Genomic DNA, 18,845 nt, shown 5'->3' on the forward strand with positions numbered 1-18,845 from the left:
CTCTGTTTTTAATCCCTGTTATCCTTTAATACAAACACTCTCAGAATGCAAATGGCTAACTGGGAGTTAGTTGACTGGACTAGATGGGTTTGATCCTATCGGGCTAAAGCTCTGTGCAAAAGATAGTGAGCTCATTGAGAACTGGACTGGTTCCCGTTTAAATCTCTGCAGCATCTACCTTTGCCAAATCCTGGTCTGTCCGCACTGATACGGGGCGACGGTACGCAGACAGAAAACACTGTGGCTTTCCTCGTGAAACAAAATGAACACTTTAATGCTGAATTGTGCTTGGAGGCCATACACAGAGGTGGGTTTAAACAAACGAGACCACTTTTGGCTGTCATCCGTGAGCTGCTGTTCTGGCAAGAGGGAAGAGCTTTTGTTTACGGGATGAATAAAAGAAACAAACAGCGTTCCTCGAGGTCCAACTAATCCCGGCTTTACATATATTAAAAAGCGTGCAATGTGTGGACAAGTGAGAGGAGTGCAAACATGCTCTGACTACCAAGTCAACAAACTGTGAGGAAACAAAACGAGGGCTGCCTGCGGAAGTCGAGGGCGGAGAAGTTCAACAGTTTGGGAGATGACGTAGAAAACAAACTTTGTACAGTACAGACAGAATTTTTGTCTAAAAATAGTCTTTCAGTAACAATGAGCTGAGCTAAGAAGGACTTTCCCCTCTCCAAACACAGTGACGGTAATAAAGTTCCTCTCCGGGTTTGGTTCAAGTGTTCATCTTTGCTCAGCAGAAGAGTCACTTTTCACTCCAGAGAGGACAGGAGATCATCAGTCTCTCTGGTCCCAAACGCTGCCGACTTGTTCCTGCCAGCAAGACTGACAGCTACGCTCCCGGTCCTGACAAACTGAAACCATGCCCCTGAACTAACCTTAGCTTCTGGTTTGATTTCACGTTCCACCCGGCGGCCTTCGTGACAAAGACAGAGTGACTTAGGAATTCAGTTTGTTGAAAGGAGGAGAGACTTTTACGGCAAACTCCGTGATTTTGTCATAGAGCTCCCAAAATTCAGACTGAAATTCAGCCACAGAGAGCTGTGAGAAGATTCTGGAGATGTGTGATATATGGATAAGAATCTGTGTGTGTGGTCTTGCACAGAGGTGAAAGAAAAGGAAGGAAAGAAGCAATGGATTTTCAGGACTAACCAAGTGACCAGTAGGGGACACTAAAGGTGATACTAATCTTCTTTAGGATTGTTCACACTGAATGAGAAGCAAATTATCATCTTACTCACTGCAAATAAACTGCTGAAGTATTGGCAGCAAACCATTGAGAACCATTGGAAGCTGCTCGCGCTTTTCCATCAGGCCGTGTCCTGTTTGGTCTGTGGCAAGTATGTGTGGATTTGATGTTTTCATCTTAATGTGATATCGCACCCCCTGTCCCAGACTTGAATATTGGAGCGTGCCCCTGCATTGCTGCCAGCATCAATAGTTTTGATGCAAATTATTTACGGGCGACTATTTCTGTATTTTCTTGTTGTTTGTTTGTCACGTTCCCAGCGTGAAGGCCTTTACAGGAGCCGCGGTACATTCACGTAGCTGTACAGCTTAGGGATCAGGGTGACGTTTTCAGCTCAAGCTGAAATGTGTATAACTCAAGCTGCAGCCCTGATCCAGGACAAGCACAGAGGTGTCAAAACAGACTCTATGGAGGGGTGGGAACGTTAACACTGACTTTCATCTGTGCTAATTTAGTGATGGAAACAGTGACTGATCAGGATTCTTACGACCAGGACTCCTATGATCAGGATTCTTACAGCTGGGACATCTAGTTTTCATGAAAGCAGGGCTACCCGGGTTGTCTTCGCTTCAGTTCTCGCAGCCTACAGTGAATTTTCTTTCCTCTTTCTTATATGCAATTACAATTATATTTCACCAAAGTATCGGTGTAAGCCTTGTATGTATGACTGTGCACGTCTGGCAGAGGTTAGTTCTCTACATGGTTACGCCTACAGAGTAGTTTGAAGTGAATGGACAAAAGCAGGTCAAGGCTATGGCATCAGGGGAGCAGGTTAGTGCGTCACACAGCTATTTCATCTCCCAAACAGTCAGGGGTTCCCTGTCTGTTGAGAACATTAAGCAGCCTCAGCGTTTCCTCATCCGTGCCCCAGCCAAAGATTTCCATCTCCTCCTCATCGTCCTCCCCCTCATCCTCATTGTCATCGCTGTCGTCCGTGTTTGACTCGTACTCTGAGGCGATGCCCGACTCACGAAACCTGGCAAAGTCCAGGCAGTCCAGAGATTTGACGTCACGCAACAACAGCTTTGCCTCGGGTACCTCTTGACCTTTGCTCTCGGGCGTGTTAGCCTTGAGCAGCGGGGGAGGCGAGGGGAGTCGAGGAGGAGGAGGCCCCGGGAGGAAACGGAAACGCTCCAGTTTGAGAAGACACTGGTCCCTACCTAGAGGGCTTCCCAGATTCCCGTTGGAAGATGAGAAGGCGTTGCTGGCCGGGTCGGAGGAGCCAAGCGCGGGCAGGTTGATGGCGGACAACTCAGGTTTAGGCGTCGTGGGGTCGCAGATCACTGAAGGTACTGTAGACCGGAAGGTGATCTCCAGCAAACTGTCCTGAGATCCCACTGGAGAGAAGACAGTGGGCAGGAGAGAGAGGGAAGCAGAGGGCAAAGTGATAAACAAGTAGAGGAGGAGGGAGGGAGAGACAAGGAATAAAGCACAGATCAAATATTTTACATAAATTCGCCTGCCATCAGCCGTCCTGTCGGATCACGGCAGAAGAATAACGTATGTGATACAGATATCTGTGAACTGTGGGGGATAGCAGATTACTGCTCCTTTAAAAAATCAGTCACTCAGTTAGTAATAAATCAATGGGATTTTTATATTGGGTAAGCAAGAAAAAAAGGACACATTTCAAAGCATTTCATCATCAGCAGAGCTGCTCAGTGAAACATGTTTTGCCTCCTTCTTGGAGCTCAAATACTGAGGGACGGATACACTGAAGTAATACTCCATCGTTTCAGTATTAATCCTAACCGCCCCACTATCTGAAACTCTGAATAATTTGTCCTTTACAGAGGACAACAGCCATAGTCAGCCTGGATTCAAAGTAGAAATGTGAACTATTAGTCGACTGGTCGATTAAGCTCGCTTTCAACAATCATTCAGCTGGTTCGGATGACAAATAATCTTTTTGTTTCATTAATTACAAATCAGGGATTTTGTATGCAAAAAGGTTGCTAGCTTCACCATGGAAATCCACTGTTATCTCCAGAAATAAAACAAAGTACAAACCTTTCAAGCCTGACAGGAGGTTCGTATTGGAGGCTTAAAACATACATTTTCAGCAGAGTATTTCTTTAGCTGGCTTTCTGGTGATCAAACAATGATCTGAGCTCAAACCTCCTGCATTGGAGCCCCGCTGCCTCTCATGTATAGCCAGATCACGATTCCTGCTGTAAAATTCTACTGAATGCTGTAAAAATGCTATGAAACAGACTTTTCTTACGCCGAACATTTGCCAGTGTGAGAGCAGGAAAACGACAGCTGTAGCTAACAGAATTAATTACGATTCCCTTCCATTTAGGCGTGTCAATAAACCATGCCATTCGGGAGCTGAAATGCAGCTGTATTTGACGTTACCAGTATCACAAAAAAGGGTCCATTTCTGCAAATCTGCTAGGAAGATTTGAACATTTTGTTTCACTGTGCTGTAAGGAAAACCATCTCCATTTAAGAAGTTGTGCTTCCACAGCACAGTTTTGCTGACCTTGGAGAACATAAGGTGCATGCGTGCTGATGAGAAAATATCGTCCTCGTTGAATTTGTGAAATGTCGGCTGATAAGATAAAAGACTGCTTCTTGCAGGGCAGAATGGGCTGCGATAGCACAGAGAAGACTGAATAGCTGATGAACAGGCTAAATAACACGTGAAGCTGTGTGGAGAGAGACGGAGAGGGAAGTGGAGGCTGTGGACAAAAGAACGGTGGCAGAATGTGTGTGGTGCATGATAAACAGAGCGGTGAGGGGGTCGAACCAGGCTCAAACTGGTACTCTGAGGCTTTAATGTAGGAATTTTCATTTAGAAGCCCGTCTAGGTCTGCGGCTCACTTTGTTTCCTCTCTGTGAGTGTACACAGAGATGATTATGTCTGCTGGCTCAGTGTGTAGGTCATGGTTAGTATGGCTGTGTGTGTGTGGGTGGATGCTTGCAGAATCCTACCTCCAGCTCAGTCTGTAAAGGCTCTATCTATGATGTTGCCCTGGCCCTTGTTCCCCTGTTTTCAAGGTTTTTGGGAGGCTTGGTGGTGCCAGGTAAACTATGACTGTATGTCTTACTTTGTCTGCTGTCCCGTTGTCCTTCCTCATTTTATGTTTAGATTAAGTAACAAAAAGCTTTTTACTTTGTGTTTTATGAGATCTGACAACAGTTGTTTAAATGTTTTACTAAGAGGACAATAGGGTAGGGGTGGGTGTGTTTTCATTCACTTGTTTTTCTAAGCAAATAAATGCTGGGTGCATTTCATGTATTGCTTGTTTATGTAGTAATGGATATTCTTTGTGTTTATATTAAGAGCTGAATGCCCGACTGAATGCCTGTGTCCACGTGTTGCTTCTGAGCTATTTTAGATTGTGCACAAGTGAGACTATACATAAAGATGTAACTCATGAGAGAACATCAAAATATCTGGATGCCCCCTGGTGACTGGCTGCAGTACAGCTCATAAGCCCCTCCCCCTCCATGTTAGCAGATGGTACATGTTAGCAGGTAAGTACATGTCAAATAAAATTTTCCCAAAGTTGGTTTCTGTCAGTTCAGGTGGCTCCTATCATGCTGATGGATGTTCAAGTTTTCATTTTTCTGATAAGTTTGTACACACTGTGCATGTACTTATTCACAAGGTTGCAGTCGTATGTAAAATCTAGTACACAACATGTATGCAGGAGTCCTCGAAGTGATGTACTCACTGGAGTTTGGTCCACACATCTTGGTCTCGAGTTCCTGGATCTGTTTAACCAGCAGCGAGATGTGCTGCAGCAGGTCTTTGTTCTGCAGCAGTAGCTGGTGGACTCGAGCCTGGGCCTCCAGCCGAGCCGTGGCCTCCGCACTCAGCTGGTCCTTCAACAGGTGGACCTGCACAGGACGAGGTGAGTCAGATAGAGGGGAGGACGGGCAGAGAGAGGAGGAGAAAACAGGGAGGGATAGGGACAGAAGCTCAGTGTATGCAAACAGTTAGCGCTCATAAGACCAGCACTGCTACCTCCTTATCTGAATTAGTCCCCAAACACACACCACTTCACTTGAAGGGCAGGGTCAAACTCTACTGGCCCGTTAAACAGAATCTGTTTGTCAGGAGTGAGTACTGTTTGCTTAAAATGTTTGAACAAAGATAACATAACAAAACAGACTTCAATAGGTCTCTCATGTCATGTTTTCCTACATGACAAACAATGAAAAGCTCCTGCATGTTGAGCAGTTGATTGTTTTTGAGCGCTCTGTGATGTGGAATTGTGAGCAAAAGTTTACAAAAATAATACAAAGTACACTCGATTCTCTGCAGTGTTTTGGAAGTATAGACTTCCTGCACTAACGTCATTAAAAATTAGTTCACCCTCATGGAGAACATAACAATGAGTCAGTTAGCGCTCGACTGAATGTGTTATAAAAGTATCCGCCTGACATTCAATCACAACATGAAAAAGAAATCATAATAAAGCTACATTTAAATGATTTTCTTTCAAAATGTGAGAATTATTATTCATTGGCCTTATTAGTGCTATAAATGCAAATATCAGATATGGGACAATAATTAGAGATAAATGTAATTTTTCCAAGAAAATGGGCAAAAGTGCGATTACACAGATAAAAAGTCATTTATTTAACAGACGCTGCGGTTTTGAAGCCTTCACCTAATAACTCAATTAATCAGGGGCCGAGAGGCTCTCAGATCGGGCTGACTCAGCTCAGCAGGTGGCAGTAACTGATCAATCACACTGTATTTTTCACTGCCTGGAAATTAATCAAAGCAATGCCAAGACAGTACAGAACACACCAGAGCGGTTTTCCATTTGGAAGGAAACACATCAATCAGTGACACTCACGAGCTGAGCTGCCGGTTGTTCATGAAGTTTGATCGTCAGTAGCTGCGCACGTTTCGAGTCGGCTCAAACTGACAAGCGTTTTCTAATCGTGAATCTTCGCAGTACGTGTTCAGTAAAGTGAAGTACATGTTGATGCAGCTATAATACTGCAGGCTTCCTCATTGCGTTTCAGTGTTGGTAGTCGTGCGTTCAAAGGAATCCAAGCTGCTACTGTATGGACTGTTATAGTGCATTATGAGTCCTTGATTGGTGAGGTGTCTACAGGTGAGTATAGGCAGTCATAACACTTTATAAGCTGCGTCAGTCGACCTTAGTCGACAGCATGATTAAGACACTTGGACTTCTAATTCATTCAAAGACACATCTGTAGTGTTTTAGGGCTGCTGACGTAGTGCATCAGGAAGCATTATGTCTGTTTATGAGCATAGTCTGGCATGAAGCGTTATGAATGCATTGGTTCTGTAAGATGGCTGCCATGTTCTTGGTCACGGGTTTTAGTCCTTCTATATGTCTTCACAGTTTGTGGTCATATGCATAATTCAAGGCACGATTCAAACGGGATCAAAAGATTATTTGTCCCGCCATGAACTACCATGCATATATATATTTTTTTTAAAAATAAGGTCCCATGGTGGTCCGCCTGAGGGGGAGGGACTTTGCTTCTCTATAATTACTGTGCCTTTACATCCTCCTATTAGAGTTTTATAACAGGAGAAGCAGTGGCTGCTCTGATCCTCATGTAACCTTAATACCACAGTCTCCTGTGGTCTGCAAAGATTAAAGCACACACTCCGTTTCAATCTAAGACTGACAGGATAAAACTTCTATTACACCCTCATTTATCATTTATAAAAGAAGGTAGAAAGGCACACAGTGCACACATGTCCAGCTATACCCACACACACACACACACACACACACACACACACACACACACACACACACACACACACACAGCTACAACCTTTTGTGGAAGCAATGACTCCCTGTTTTTTACTTCAAAGAACTCTCCAAATCAAATGGTAGTGGCTCCACCTCCCACCCCAGTCAGCCATTGCCCTCCTGAGTCCATAATTGCTTTCAACAATTTCAAAAGGAGAAATTCTCAAGGTTTCAAATCACAGGAATGGTTAAGAAGAAGCTCGGTGTGCTGAAGGAGCCCACTTCCTAATGATTTTCTGACAGGAGACGCGGCGTGTCAGCTCTCAGTGGCCTGATGAAGATTAACCCCCGAGTGTCAACGCGGTCCAGCAGGACTTCAAATGTCAGCCGTCCAATACGCAAAGAGGTGCTGAAGGAGAGTGTGTGTGACACGCTTTGATCCACTAACAATACAGAAGTGCCCCTCACTGCTCCTGGACAATAAGACATTTTGTATACCGCTGTGAACACACTGAGCCGTAGAGTCCGTCTGAACAGGTGCCCATTGCATTTCTAGCAAAGCAGTCGGTGTGAAGGGCCAACGGGAGCAGCAGGGTATTTTCAGTGGCGTGAATCACGGGGCCTCGTGTGGAGGTACAAGCCAATGAAACCCGTAACGAGCCCCTGGTTTCTCATTTCAGCTCGATGTGGCAACACAGAGCTGGTTACCGTGGCAGCACGCAGGCTCTCGGCTCCTGACGTCAATGCCGACACGTCACATCAAAAGGACAAACCGTTACTGGTATTTGAACAACAGAGCAAGGCCACTTCAGCATTCTGTAACACTGCAGACAGAGACGCTCTGGAAGGTCCTTCATATTTCAGCACTGCAGTGAACACTGCGCCTAACGATGTAGCACAAAGTTGTTTTGTTTAGTGCATATTTCTATTAAAACTCCACATTTTATTGCTGCGCATGTTGGGTACTGTGTGCTTCTGTCTCTGCCTGGGATGACAGTCTGACAGCAATCAATAAACCAAACGCTCCGACAGAAAAGGAAGGAAAAATTTAGTATCTGTGGCTGTGGTAATTACGTTTTCAAATTTACCTTTTTTTCACTTGAACTTAGATGTGGATTTCATTCTGGCTTATACTCGATGTTATTTATTCCCTTCCAGTAGACTAATCAATCAGTTGACTAATCTCCCTCCAAATCTTAAAATCAAAAAGAGGAGAAGAGCTGTTTATGGCCTGAATTTCAAATATACAACATCATGAGCAGTACTGCACTGAACAAAGAGGTCATTCATGGAGACCAAACTCTTCTTCTTTTGCTTTTAAAAAAGAAACTTTTAATTCACAATCTACTGTTTCTGTCTGCTTCCTTGTTCCTCCTTTTCTGTCTTTCAGCATTTCTCTAAAACCCAACCTCATCAGTCCCTTCCCATACAGAATACAGAACCAGCAGGGCAGAAAGAGATACAGGATCAGGTCTCCGAGGCCTCCACACCTCCTCCGTCTCCTCCTGTCCCACACCCACACACAGAAAATCAAGTGCTGAGGATGACAGCCATCTACTTCCATTATCCTTGTGCTTTGCAGTAAACAGAGGTGATTTGAGATTGTGTTCGGGCCGGGCTGCCTCCGCAGACCTCATTTGTAAAGACTAACACCCTGATGATGACTTTGGCGGCGTAATTCACAGCTGACAGGTTCCCATCTTGAGCTATGGAAGAGTGGACACTTGACTTTGACATATGCTGCCCTGCTGATGACTCTAATAGCACATGAGCCTCTGCAGCAGAGTTTATACTGAGGCCTTGGGATCAAGTGCCACATCTGTCCAGATGCTGTCCACGTTACACGCCTGGTGAAAGAACACTGAACAGAAAGAGCAGTGAACAAAGCAATATAAGCCGGGGAACAAAAACTTTTTCCTTTTGAAAGTCAGAGTTTGTCGTGTGCATAGCTGATCAAAAAAGAGCACAACATCTCGCTCCGATGCAGTCTCACAAGGTTAAATTTGGTTTTAGTCTGCAAATGAGCAGACTGAGTTTCTGCAGAAACAGAAGCTGGTGCTCCTGATAAAAACAACAATGGAATGAAAAATTGAGATATGATAAGCCCTAAATAATAACAGCTAGATCTCCCTGGCAGTTTCCTTTTGTCCATTAGTACGTCCATTTATCTGTGTGTGTGTGTTTATCTGGTCGAGCTGCATGAACCGATTTTATTTTTTAAAACAAAACCAGTTTCTTCTGGCAGAATTCTGCAAAGCTGTTTTGAAACTGAAAACAGAAAACCTCGTCTGACTTTCCGTAGCCGCTTTGCTTCGTCAAACCAAAGACATCATCATGCCACACAGTCCGATGGCAAACCTAAATAAATAAACGAAAGACACTGTGACTATCGACTCGCAGACCACAGCTTGCTATTAGAAACAACAATGTCAATATTCCTTTCAAAACCTGGAGAAAGAAAGTCTAAAGCCTCTTGCTGAAAGTGGAACCCAGACAAAGAGCCAATTAAAAAGGTGCTTCACAGCAGAGGTCCCCTGGTAGAAAACCTGCTGCTACTCAGTGTTTTCTGCCTTCTTATCGGAGTGTCGTGTAATTGCAGGAGCTTCGAGCAACTCAAATGAATCCTTAAAGCTCTAATTAGGCAGTGACATTTCGCTCTCATTTTAGTCCTCTCTTTGTTAAAAACTGTTCCCAGAGCTAAAAAGGGCCCAAGGACAATTTTCAACCTCCCAACTCCTCCAACTCCTTCCTTCTTCAAAACTCTGACGTTGTTGCCTCGTCTCCTGCCATGTTGTCAGCTCTTGACAGTGAAAAACATCTGTTTAACTGACTTCAACACACAGAACTCAGAACAGTCGTTTCGCTTGCTTATTTCCCCTGAAACACAGTAGAGATTCAGCCTACACTCAATGAACATCAGCCCTTTTTAAAGTATATTAAGCTTGAAACTCTTCAAAATTCTCTTCCAAATATGATGCAATTTTTATTTTTAGACTTCACAAAAAGAGGCAAGGAGAAATGATCTGTTATCGCCGCGACAGAAAAGAGCACTTGGCGCTACGCATGGAGACAAACCTTGTGGATTACCTCCAAATCTTGTACAAATGCAGAAATTGTAGAAACTGAAAGATAAGGCTCTTTAAACGACACAGCTCCCCTTTCACACAATCCGAAATCCAGCGACTCCACGGGGTCGGCTGCTGAGGATGTACTCTTCACACAGGATTACCATCATCGCATTCCCTGCCCACGCCAGGTCGCTTTGATGTGGAAGCGTTTGAAAGCCCTCCAATACTGGTTTGTCTCTGTTTTTGTCTTATGCTCGAAGGGAAAATGATCGTTATGCTGGCGCAATGATAAGGAAGCCATTAGGAAGCTACTTGTCATGCGTGTAAGACGGCGAGCAAATGCTTGATGAAGTGCAAAGGAGCCAGAGATGTCCAAGCAAAAGGGAGGGAGTGACAATGAACGGGTAAAAACAGGCCAAGACAAAAGAGGGGATGGAAGGAGGAATGAAAGAAGATGGACAGGGAGAAATGAAGGACAGATCGATGAATCGATACCGAAAAAGAGAAGGAGGGAAGGTGTAGGCGGCAAGAAGAAAGTGAAAGGAACTGAAAGGATTACGAAAAGAAAACCGGAGGAGAAGGAGAAACTCAGGCACTTCATTAAACATCTCAACTTCCACTCAGCCCCGAGTGAGCACTGATTAGCGATGGCCAGCTCGCTAATTTACCTCCATTTACTGTGTCCTCTGCTCAGCCTCGGCAGCAGGGCTCAACATCCAGAAGACTTTCTCAGCGGCCTGGTTGGGCCACAGAGTCACAGATACTTCCATCACCCCTTCATGCTAGAATCGGGCTTTAAAAATCAGACCCGACACGGCCCGAGCCCGACAGAATTCGGCCCTAACCCGTCCGAATGAACCCGCCGGGTCCCGTTGGGTCTCGTCTGATCCTGGGCTTGGACAAAGATCTTCAACTCTACGTCATGCCCTTTAAGCTGGGATGAGAAACTGGGATCAACTGGTATGTTTTGTCATTGCTGACACAAATTATTATCAAGTAATCCTAATGTCATGCTGTGAAACAACCAGCAACTGAATGCAAATTACTGGACAATTTACTGAAGTATTATACTTGATTATACTGCAGTTTAGAGATATTTGTACTTTACGTGAGTATTTCCATTTTCTGCTACTTTTCTGTACTCTACTTTTATGATGAACTATTTTCAGAATCAGGGGAGTGACTGCACAGGACTGGCGGGCTCTGCCACTAAATGTGAAAATAACCGTTATGAATACAGAGAGGCAATTTGAGCGCGTAAAAACATTAAATTAAAAAAATGCTGCATCACAAACAGGGTTTGATTTCACGGAAATCTTATCAAACAGCTCAGTATCACTGGGCTTGTGTCAAAATGCGTATTCCTTACAAAATTGGTTTGTCCTGGCTGTTTGTCTTTGTTTATCACTGTTGTCTGCTGTACAACAACATTATTATGGCAGAGCTGCACTCAAACCTGACAACTCCGTGAAATCGTCGGGCGCCTGCGGTTTGAGATAATCAAATCGTAAACAAGAGGAACGTCAGGATACTTTGTGATCCCGTAAAATGTTCTCAACAAATAGTTTGACTTGAAAAGAGAGAAAACAGAACGACGTCAGTTTATTTCACGGCATCAAACTGAGGACCGAAGACACCGGGGAAAGACGTGCTGTTTTGAACGGTAAAACAAAGTCTGAAACTGAAACACACACACACACACACACAGCATTGAGGACGTAGAGGCACACACACACTGTAGCAGTGTGTCAGCCATGCAGTCCCCCTCTTCCTCCATGTCTTCACCCACAATGAGTGCTATCTGGGTCAAACTAATCAGCTTGTTACTGTCTACTGTTTGACCTTCAGTGGAGGAGTGAGCTCTCATTACAGCTGCTTAGTTTAGCCTTGTGTGCGAGGGAGACGGAGAGATCACAAATATTTGTCATGCGCACGAAAAGCCACAATCAGTTTCCTTCCCTCTCCTGATAAGCACTTGGCCCTCACGAGTCCAGATGTTCGCGGATGTCTTAAGAGCGCCTGCAACTCAAAACGACTCTGTCCAAACCGCAGTCATTAAATAATTTGGCTTTAATTAAGACTCAATTTGATAAATGCAAGAAAAAAAAACACACTTTCAAATTAATTCACGAGAAATCAACACAACAAAAAACTTCACAACACTTCATTACGTAGGGCAGAAAATTATTTTTGCTTAACCTGATGCTTGACTCTGTTTTGATCGACTGAGTAATCAGTGAGTCAATAAAACGCAAAGCAGAAGTTCCCAGATGTCTACAGATATCTTGTTTTTGTCCAACACCTACAGGCTGTAATGACAGACGGAGGCAACAGCAGCACAGTCACACACGCAAGACAATCAGCCTCAAGAGAAACAACGAGTCAGTGGAAACTCATTTAGATGCTGAGAGGAAACAGACAACAGCTCAGACGAGTCAGGGCCACTGGCTCCTTGCTAAATGGCAAAAGAGCCAAGGTCAGACAGATCCACATCAGGGTGGCACATGCTCGTCTGAAATAATCCACGTTAGGTAAAGCACTTTCTTCATGTGCCAAAGCACTTTTAAAATCTACACCAGCGTGTGTGCCAGTGGGCAGTGACCTTTGGCTCCATCAACGGATAATTAATGACATTTATGTCTGGGCACGCTCAGTCCGAACGTGTGAGCTGTCAGCTGGAACATCCGTCCTGCTAACGTCGCTCAGGTCAAGGCAAGGGGACGGCGAGGTTCAGTGTGAACGGGCGCTTTAATCAGGACCCCTGAATCTGCCACTGGAAGCCGTGAGACTTCAGGACTTCACTGTCTGGGACACTTGTGTCTCTGTGTGTGTATGTGTGTGTGTGTGTGTGTTCATGTAGCTCGGTAACCCTAAGCCACTGCAGCCACCCGAGCTGCTTCGACTGATGTCTGATGGTGGCTACGCTCGACATTAACTGGTTTTTCTTTAAATCCAGATTAGACTGCAGGCGGGTGTTGATCTCCCTCACTCTGTCAATCATCCTTGAGCTTTTCCAATTGATTGTGTGTTTCTTTTTCCCAGGCGATGTGATTAGCGATGGCTAATTTTCTGATTGAATACAATGAGAGTTAAAGATTTTTTCACTGGGTTAGCCTGCAGCCGCCCGCGACCCTGTGGCCTGCATAAGGATGGATGAAGATAATCCTAAAATTGGTGGGTTCATTTTCTATAAACATGTGCTGGCCTGTGCTGTGTTTTAACACCCATGTGGAATTAAACTGCTCAGTGCTTTGGGTTCATCGAGTGTCTCGTGCTAAATTTCCTGTGTGTTTGATTCCTAATCCTCCACTTGAGCTCTAATGTTTAGAGTCCAGTCAGAGTTGGTCACTTTCAGCGTTTACCTTCATGTGGTTCGGTGTTGTGATGAAGACAAAAGATTTGTTTATATTTACATACTAAATATGTTCATGTATTATCATTTAGATGCAGGTACAAGATACTAAAATAGAAAATAACATGCAGCATGAATAGTATACACATCTGTATATGTGTATGTGTGTGTGTGTGTGTGTGTGTGTGTGTGTGTCTACAGTGTGTTCTTGGTGCATGGATGATACACAAACATGGAGATAATTAAGTCTATCTGACTAAAACACCTTTGGTGCAAAGTAAATGAGGGTAAATCCAACCACTTGATTTTGTTTGTACTGTGATGTTGCCTGAGTTTCTCAGTTTTTTGCCTTTTTATTTTCTTTGAAATTGCATCCAGATGTTGAGTTCAGGTGCTAAGAAAACAGCGAGTGCAGGAGTGAGTCAGCAACGCAGCCGACGTTGCTCTGGTGACTTCAAGTTGAACAGTGTACAGAGCAGTTGCAGAGGAGAAGAAGAAGAACAACGGCAGTCAGCGCAACAGCGGCAACAAATACTCAGGGTTTAATTACCACTCATTATGGTAATGACCGACACACTATGTGCAGATATGGGGGGAATCTGAATTGCACTATTGGTAAAAGTAAATAATGAAATGAAATCTCTTATGCAGTCATACGCATATGGAAAATAAATGTTGAAAGCCAACCGAAACAACATGCAACATTTGATTTAGATGTCCAAAATTCAGCAGTTTCAAAGGACAAAGCAGGATGACTGTGTGTGTGTGTGTGTGTGTGTGTGTGTGTGTGTGTGAGAGAGAGAGACTCACCTGTGCCACGGCCACCTGTGTCTGCTGCTGCTGCTGCTGGAGCTGCTGTTGCAGCAGCTGGATCTGGTGGTGGACAGACAGGGGGGCTCCCGGCGGCAGCGTGCCCAACGCAGGGAGCAGCATCCTGGGGCTGGACATCAGCAGGGAGGCCTCCTCTGAAGCCTGCCAGCAGGGGGAGGACAGCCAGAGAGGAAGTCAGTGTTTAGTGACCCGGAACAACCCAAACATGTAACAAGTAGCCACAAGCGAGACAATTCAGTAAAACACAAAAACAGCAATTTGGCTGACGTTTAGTGCGGCCTTAAAAGAAATATTACTGCACCGCCTAATATTTTATATTTTACTTATTTTCATCTAGTTATTTTACACGCTTTCGCGTCGATTATAGTGAGATTTGCTTGGGTGTTAAGTAAGTCAAACTACAATGAAAACTATGATATTGGTTTTCAAAATTTTAGTTCGCAAAAAGTTACAAGGTTGAGGATGCAAATACACAGAAAAAAAGACAAGAAAAGACTAATGAATAAATAACTATAATCAGGACAAGCAACAGCATCAGTAATAGGCCTTGGAGAACAAGTCATCATCAAAACAAGACAACAAGAATCTGAATTTGAAATGCAGAATGGCTGATTAGTTGCTCCAGCGTGGCTGAGCGGCTCTGAGAATGCAGATCAGCGGCACTGAAACGCTGCACTCCAACAGTAATGAGCTGTGGGGCTCAGTTCTCCTTCATCTAACGCCATCAAGCATCCTAATCGTTCCAAGGCTCTGATAACCGCTCACACATTGTGCCCTCTTCAACGTTCAACCGGTGAAAAAATTCGGTTTTCTGGTGCAGATACGGTGCCTTAAACACACTACTAAAATAAAGCTCGGACTTCTGTGATTATTAAGATTATCTCCATTATCAGCTAACCTGACATTATTTTATGATTAACCGATTAATTGGCAAAAACTTCTGAAATAATCTCCCTTTGACTGAAATGACTAATTTGATTATCCAAACGGTCGACAACTAATTTTCTTTGATAGACTAAATGATCGATGGGCTAATTGTTGCAGCTTTATTACATTTGGGAAACTCGTAACATCTGAAAATAGAAAAAAACAAACAAATTCATTTAAAATCTAAAACACCTTGTTGTTTGTTTTCCACCACTTCCTGCCACTGTTTAGTGGACACACACACTGTGGCTTCATCCAAATTTACCCCCCTTAATCACCTCCTTAAAGTGGCCAAAAAAAGCTGATTCATGAAATTGACCAAAATCTTTTACTGCTCAGTAATCAAAATGAGGTGGTCACTGAGCCAGCGTAGTGTGTGTATCAGATGTGTGTGTGTGAGGGGAATGATCTGCTGTCGTTCACCTTGTACCGCGAGACGCCTTTCAGCGTCCGACTCAAACCAGCCTTACTCAGCGGCCGCCAGCAGAGCGGATGTGACAACAGGAATCAGGGGAATGGGACAGGAATCATGAATGTGGATCATGTTAGGCCCCCATTAGCCCAGCAGGTACTGAGTCCTGAGTCCACAGACCGTTTCCTGTCTGTCTTCTCGTGCCTCTATCTGACAAAGGCATAAAACAAATGAACCCTAAAACAAAATGAGTGTTGATCATATTTATCATGCTTTGGGGTTTGAAGTTGTTATAAGTTGTTTGAAGCTGAAAGACTCTGATCTTGTGTCTTCGTCTCTTTCCCGCCTGTTTTCTGCATCACCTGTGTTTCAACATCGTTAATTAGTCCCTTGTGTGTTTGGCTGCTTTGTTGTCCCCCTTTCAGTTGTCGGGTCATCTGTCCTGTGACTCTGTGTTGTCCTGGTCTCTCTGGTTGTCTCCTCACACTGCTGCTTTACTCTCGAAGAAGCTTGGTTTCCTTCTGGACTCATTTTGTAGTTGAATTAGACGACTCTCACTGGGATTATTCTCTGCTGGTCTGTCGGCTCTGCTGTCCTGTTTTCTCCAGCATGAATTAAATCAGATCCCCGGCAGCGTTTTTAAAAACATTTTCATTGCTGCGAAGTTTGAACAGTCAGGTTGCTGACTAAATCCAAACTAGGCAAACTGTCGCATCCCAAACGGGAAACGTGAGGTGCTTCACAGTGACTGGAGCCGCGGCGCCGGACGGGGTCGGCACATGAGTCGACACCTGATTAAATTGACCCTGAGGAAGGAATCGGTGCCAAAACCCTTCACCATCTGTCCCTCCTTAAGCACACCTTCTGTGACACGTAGACAATAACAAACAAACACACACACACACACACACACACACACCATGGGAGGAATATATGACTGATGTGTGTGCGTGCACTAAAGAGAAGAGCGAGATGGAACGTCTTGGCGAAGATTCTTCGGAAAACACGTAAGATCACCCAAAGTGAGCTCACTTTCTCTTGAAGTGCGCCTTTAAAAGTGACTCATTGCTCCCATGTTATTCACAAAAGCTACCTGCAGACACCTGAAACGACACTCAGCCTGGAGAGGATGTTAAACAGGACTGCTGCTTTGGCTTTCACACACGAGTCTCGTCAGACAAACAAGCCGGCTCAGTAACTGGAAGAGGGAATAAGACGGTTCAGCAGTCAAACTAACAGAGAGAAGAAACACTGTGGACACAGGAGCTGCTCTCAGTTACAGAGACACTGAGACATAAACAGACTGTCAGCAGAAGCTGTGCAGGATACAACACAGATGGAAAAGAAATCCCACTCTAAAATACATCTGAGCAGAAATCACATTACATTATCCTGTAACAAACACTCGACTGTACGATCCTCTCCCACCAATCCTCAGAGCAATGCTAGTTCAACCAATAACCTCTCACATAAAAATATTTACGTTTACTGGGGCACACTGGCAGAACCTTCCACAGTATTTGGATGAGCATCTCTGGGTAGTGCAATAAATATTTCACACCAAAGATGGAGGAAAAAGAAATAAAAAGAAAAAAGCTTCTTTGTTTTTTCTTTTTTTTTTTTTTTCTTTTTTAATAAATTGGACCTTGGGGACAGCAGGAGCTCAGTCTGCAGGGACTCAGGTTGGGAGCTGGAGGGTGGCCACTTAAAGTCAAGGCCAGTACTGAGTGTGGACTGGAGAGGTGCCAGTTCACCTGCTGGACACTGCTGACTGCTTGGAGCATCTGCTTAATGTGCACTATGTAGACAAAAGTATTGGGACAGCTGACTATTACACCAACAGGGACTTTAATGACATCACATTCTAAACACAAAGACAGCTTTGCAGCCATAACAGCTTCCACTCTTCTGGGAAGGCTTTCCACAACATGTTGAGACCGGCTGTCCTAGAAGACATGCATAATGATGTTCACATGGAAAGTGATATAAATAGTTGTGTCAAGAATGAAACAGAAAGCTAGAAAGAGACGCTCAAAGTCATTTTTTACAGCTCTGAACTAGCAGCTTTTAGCCTCCTTTATTTCCATCATTTGAAATCAGCCCCTCCCCCCTCATCCCCCCAAAAATATAGAGAATATAAAGAATCCAGAATCTGACTCACTCATATCAAGAGTAATCCTGCTCACAAATCTTGTCAGCTTTAACGGCACTTTAGAATAGAGTCAATCAAACAGTGAGGCAGTGGTGAGCGTTTCCTCCCTCTGGCCCAAACACAAATTCTGACTGAAATATGTCACCTTGTTTTGACCTGTAATTATAGCATCCCCTGGAGCCAATCACCGTAATTTCAAGAATGCACAAACAGCTATGGAGATTGGAAAGCAAATTACTCTCAGGAGCTGCACGATGCCTGGAGTGCCTCCTCAAAAACGGATGACCGAGCCAGAGAGGGTTGCAGCATATGAAAAATGCCATCAGGGATGTTTAATAGGGCACGAAAACATGGGCATTTGAGGCAATCAGTGCATGAAGGTTACTGAGAAACACCACGTTTGTAATCGCTTTGCATATGGCTATTGGGAGAAAAAAACGTCCATTCAGGAAAAAAGGAGCAGTGAAGACATTCATCATTTTCTACAGGTGGTTAGGCAGGAAGGAGGACTGAATAAATTAACTTGAAAATGATCCACGGTGATTAATTTTCATTTCGAGAGACAAAAACCTGAAGACAGGCACTGAATCCAGTATGACTGCTTATGTACAAACATGCCCACACATCCTCCCTCCCTCTCTCTCTCTCTCACACACACACACACACACACACACACACACACACACACACATTCAAACACACTTTTCAAGCTGTTTGATGAGTGAGTACTTGCATATTCAAACGTTTTTTTTAGCCTCTCTGTACTTTGTGTACTGCACAAAATGAGAAATAACAATCCATCCATGTATACTGAAGCCTAAATGTGTTTACCACAGTCAAAGCCAATTACAGAAGACGGCAGAGTAGGATATTCAAGCTGAGCAGAGGAGTTAGAGATGATGGAGAGAAACAGCCTAACACTCAAATTCCTCAGGATGACTGCTGGAGTCTGGCCTGCCAGAGGGAAGATCTGCCGTTACCATCTCATTCCCTCACACACACATGCTAACACAGGCTCTTAGCAGGCGGCTGGACTCTCCCTTTATCTTTTAGCCTTTTGTGATCCTCCCTGAGAGACGGAAAGAGGAGAGGAGGTTTGGAAAAAGGACTCAGAAAGTGGCACAGAAAGGAAACTAAAGATAGATG

The 18,845-nt window shown here is 44.2% G+C and overlaps 1 protein-coding gene across 3 annotated transcripts in view; it reads right to left on the minus strand.

The window, feature by feature from the left end:
* Positions 1 to 18,845, minus strand: part of nos1apa (nitric oxide synthase 1 (neuronal) adaptor protein a) — a 134,379-nt gene that overhangs the window by 18,564 nt on the left and 96,970 nt on the right. For 2 of the 3 annotated variants that reach the window (XR_006843692.1, XM_046392753.1), the window contains exons 8-10: positions 14,188 to 14,349; positions 4,942 to 5,107; positions 2,419 to 2,595 (exon numbers count right to left, since the gene is read on the minus strand). Coding sequence is in view for 2 of the 3 variants with exons in the window: in XM_046392753.1 (XP_046248709.1) it covers positions 2,419 to 2,595; positions 4,942 to 5,107; positions 14,188 to 14,349 (505 nt within the window). In the remaining variant the exon portion in view is untranslated. Of the gene's footprint in view, positions 1 to 1,842; positions 2,596 to 4,941; positions 5,108 to 14,187; positions 14,350 to 18,845 lie in introns of those variants that run through there. The other variant, XM_046392754.1, reaches the window with a different exon arrangement.

This window comes from Scatophagus argus, chromosome 6 (genome assembly GCF_020382885.2).
Source record: "Scatophagus argus isolate fScaArg1 chromosome 6, fScaArg1.pri, whole genome shotgun sequence".
Classification (NCBI taxonomy): Eukaryota; Metazoa; Chordata; class Actinopteri; family Scatophagidae; genus Scatophagus; species Scatophagus argus.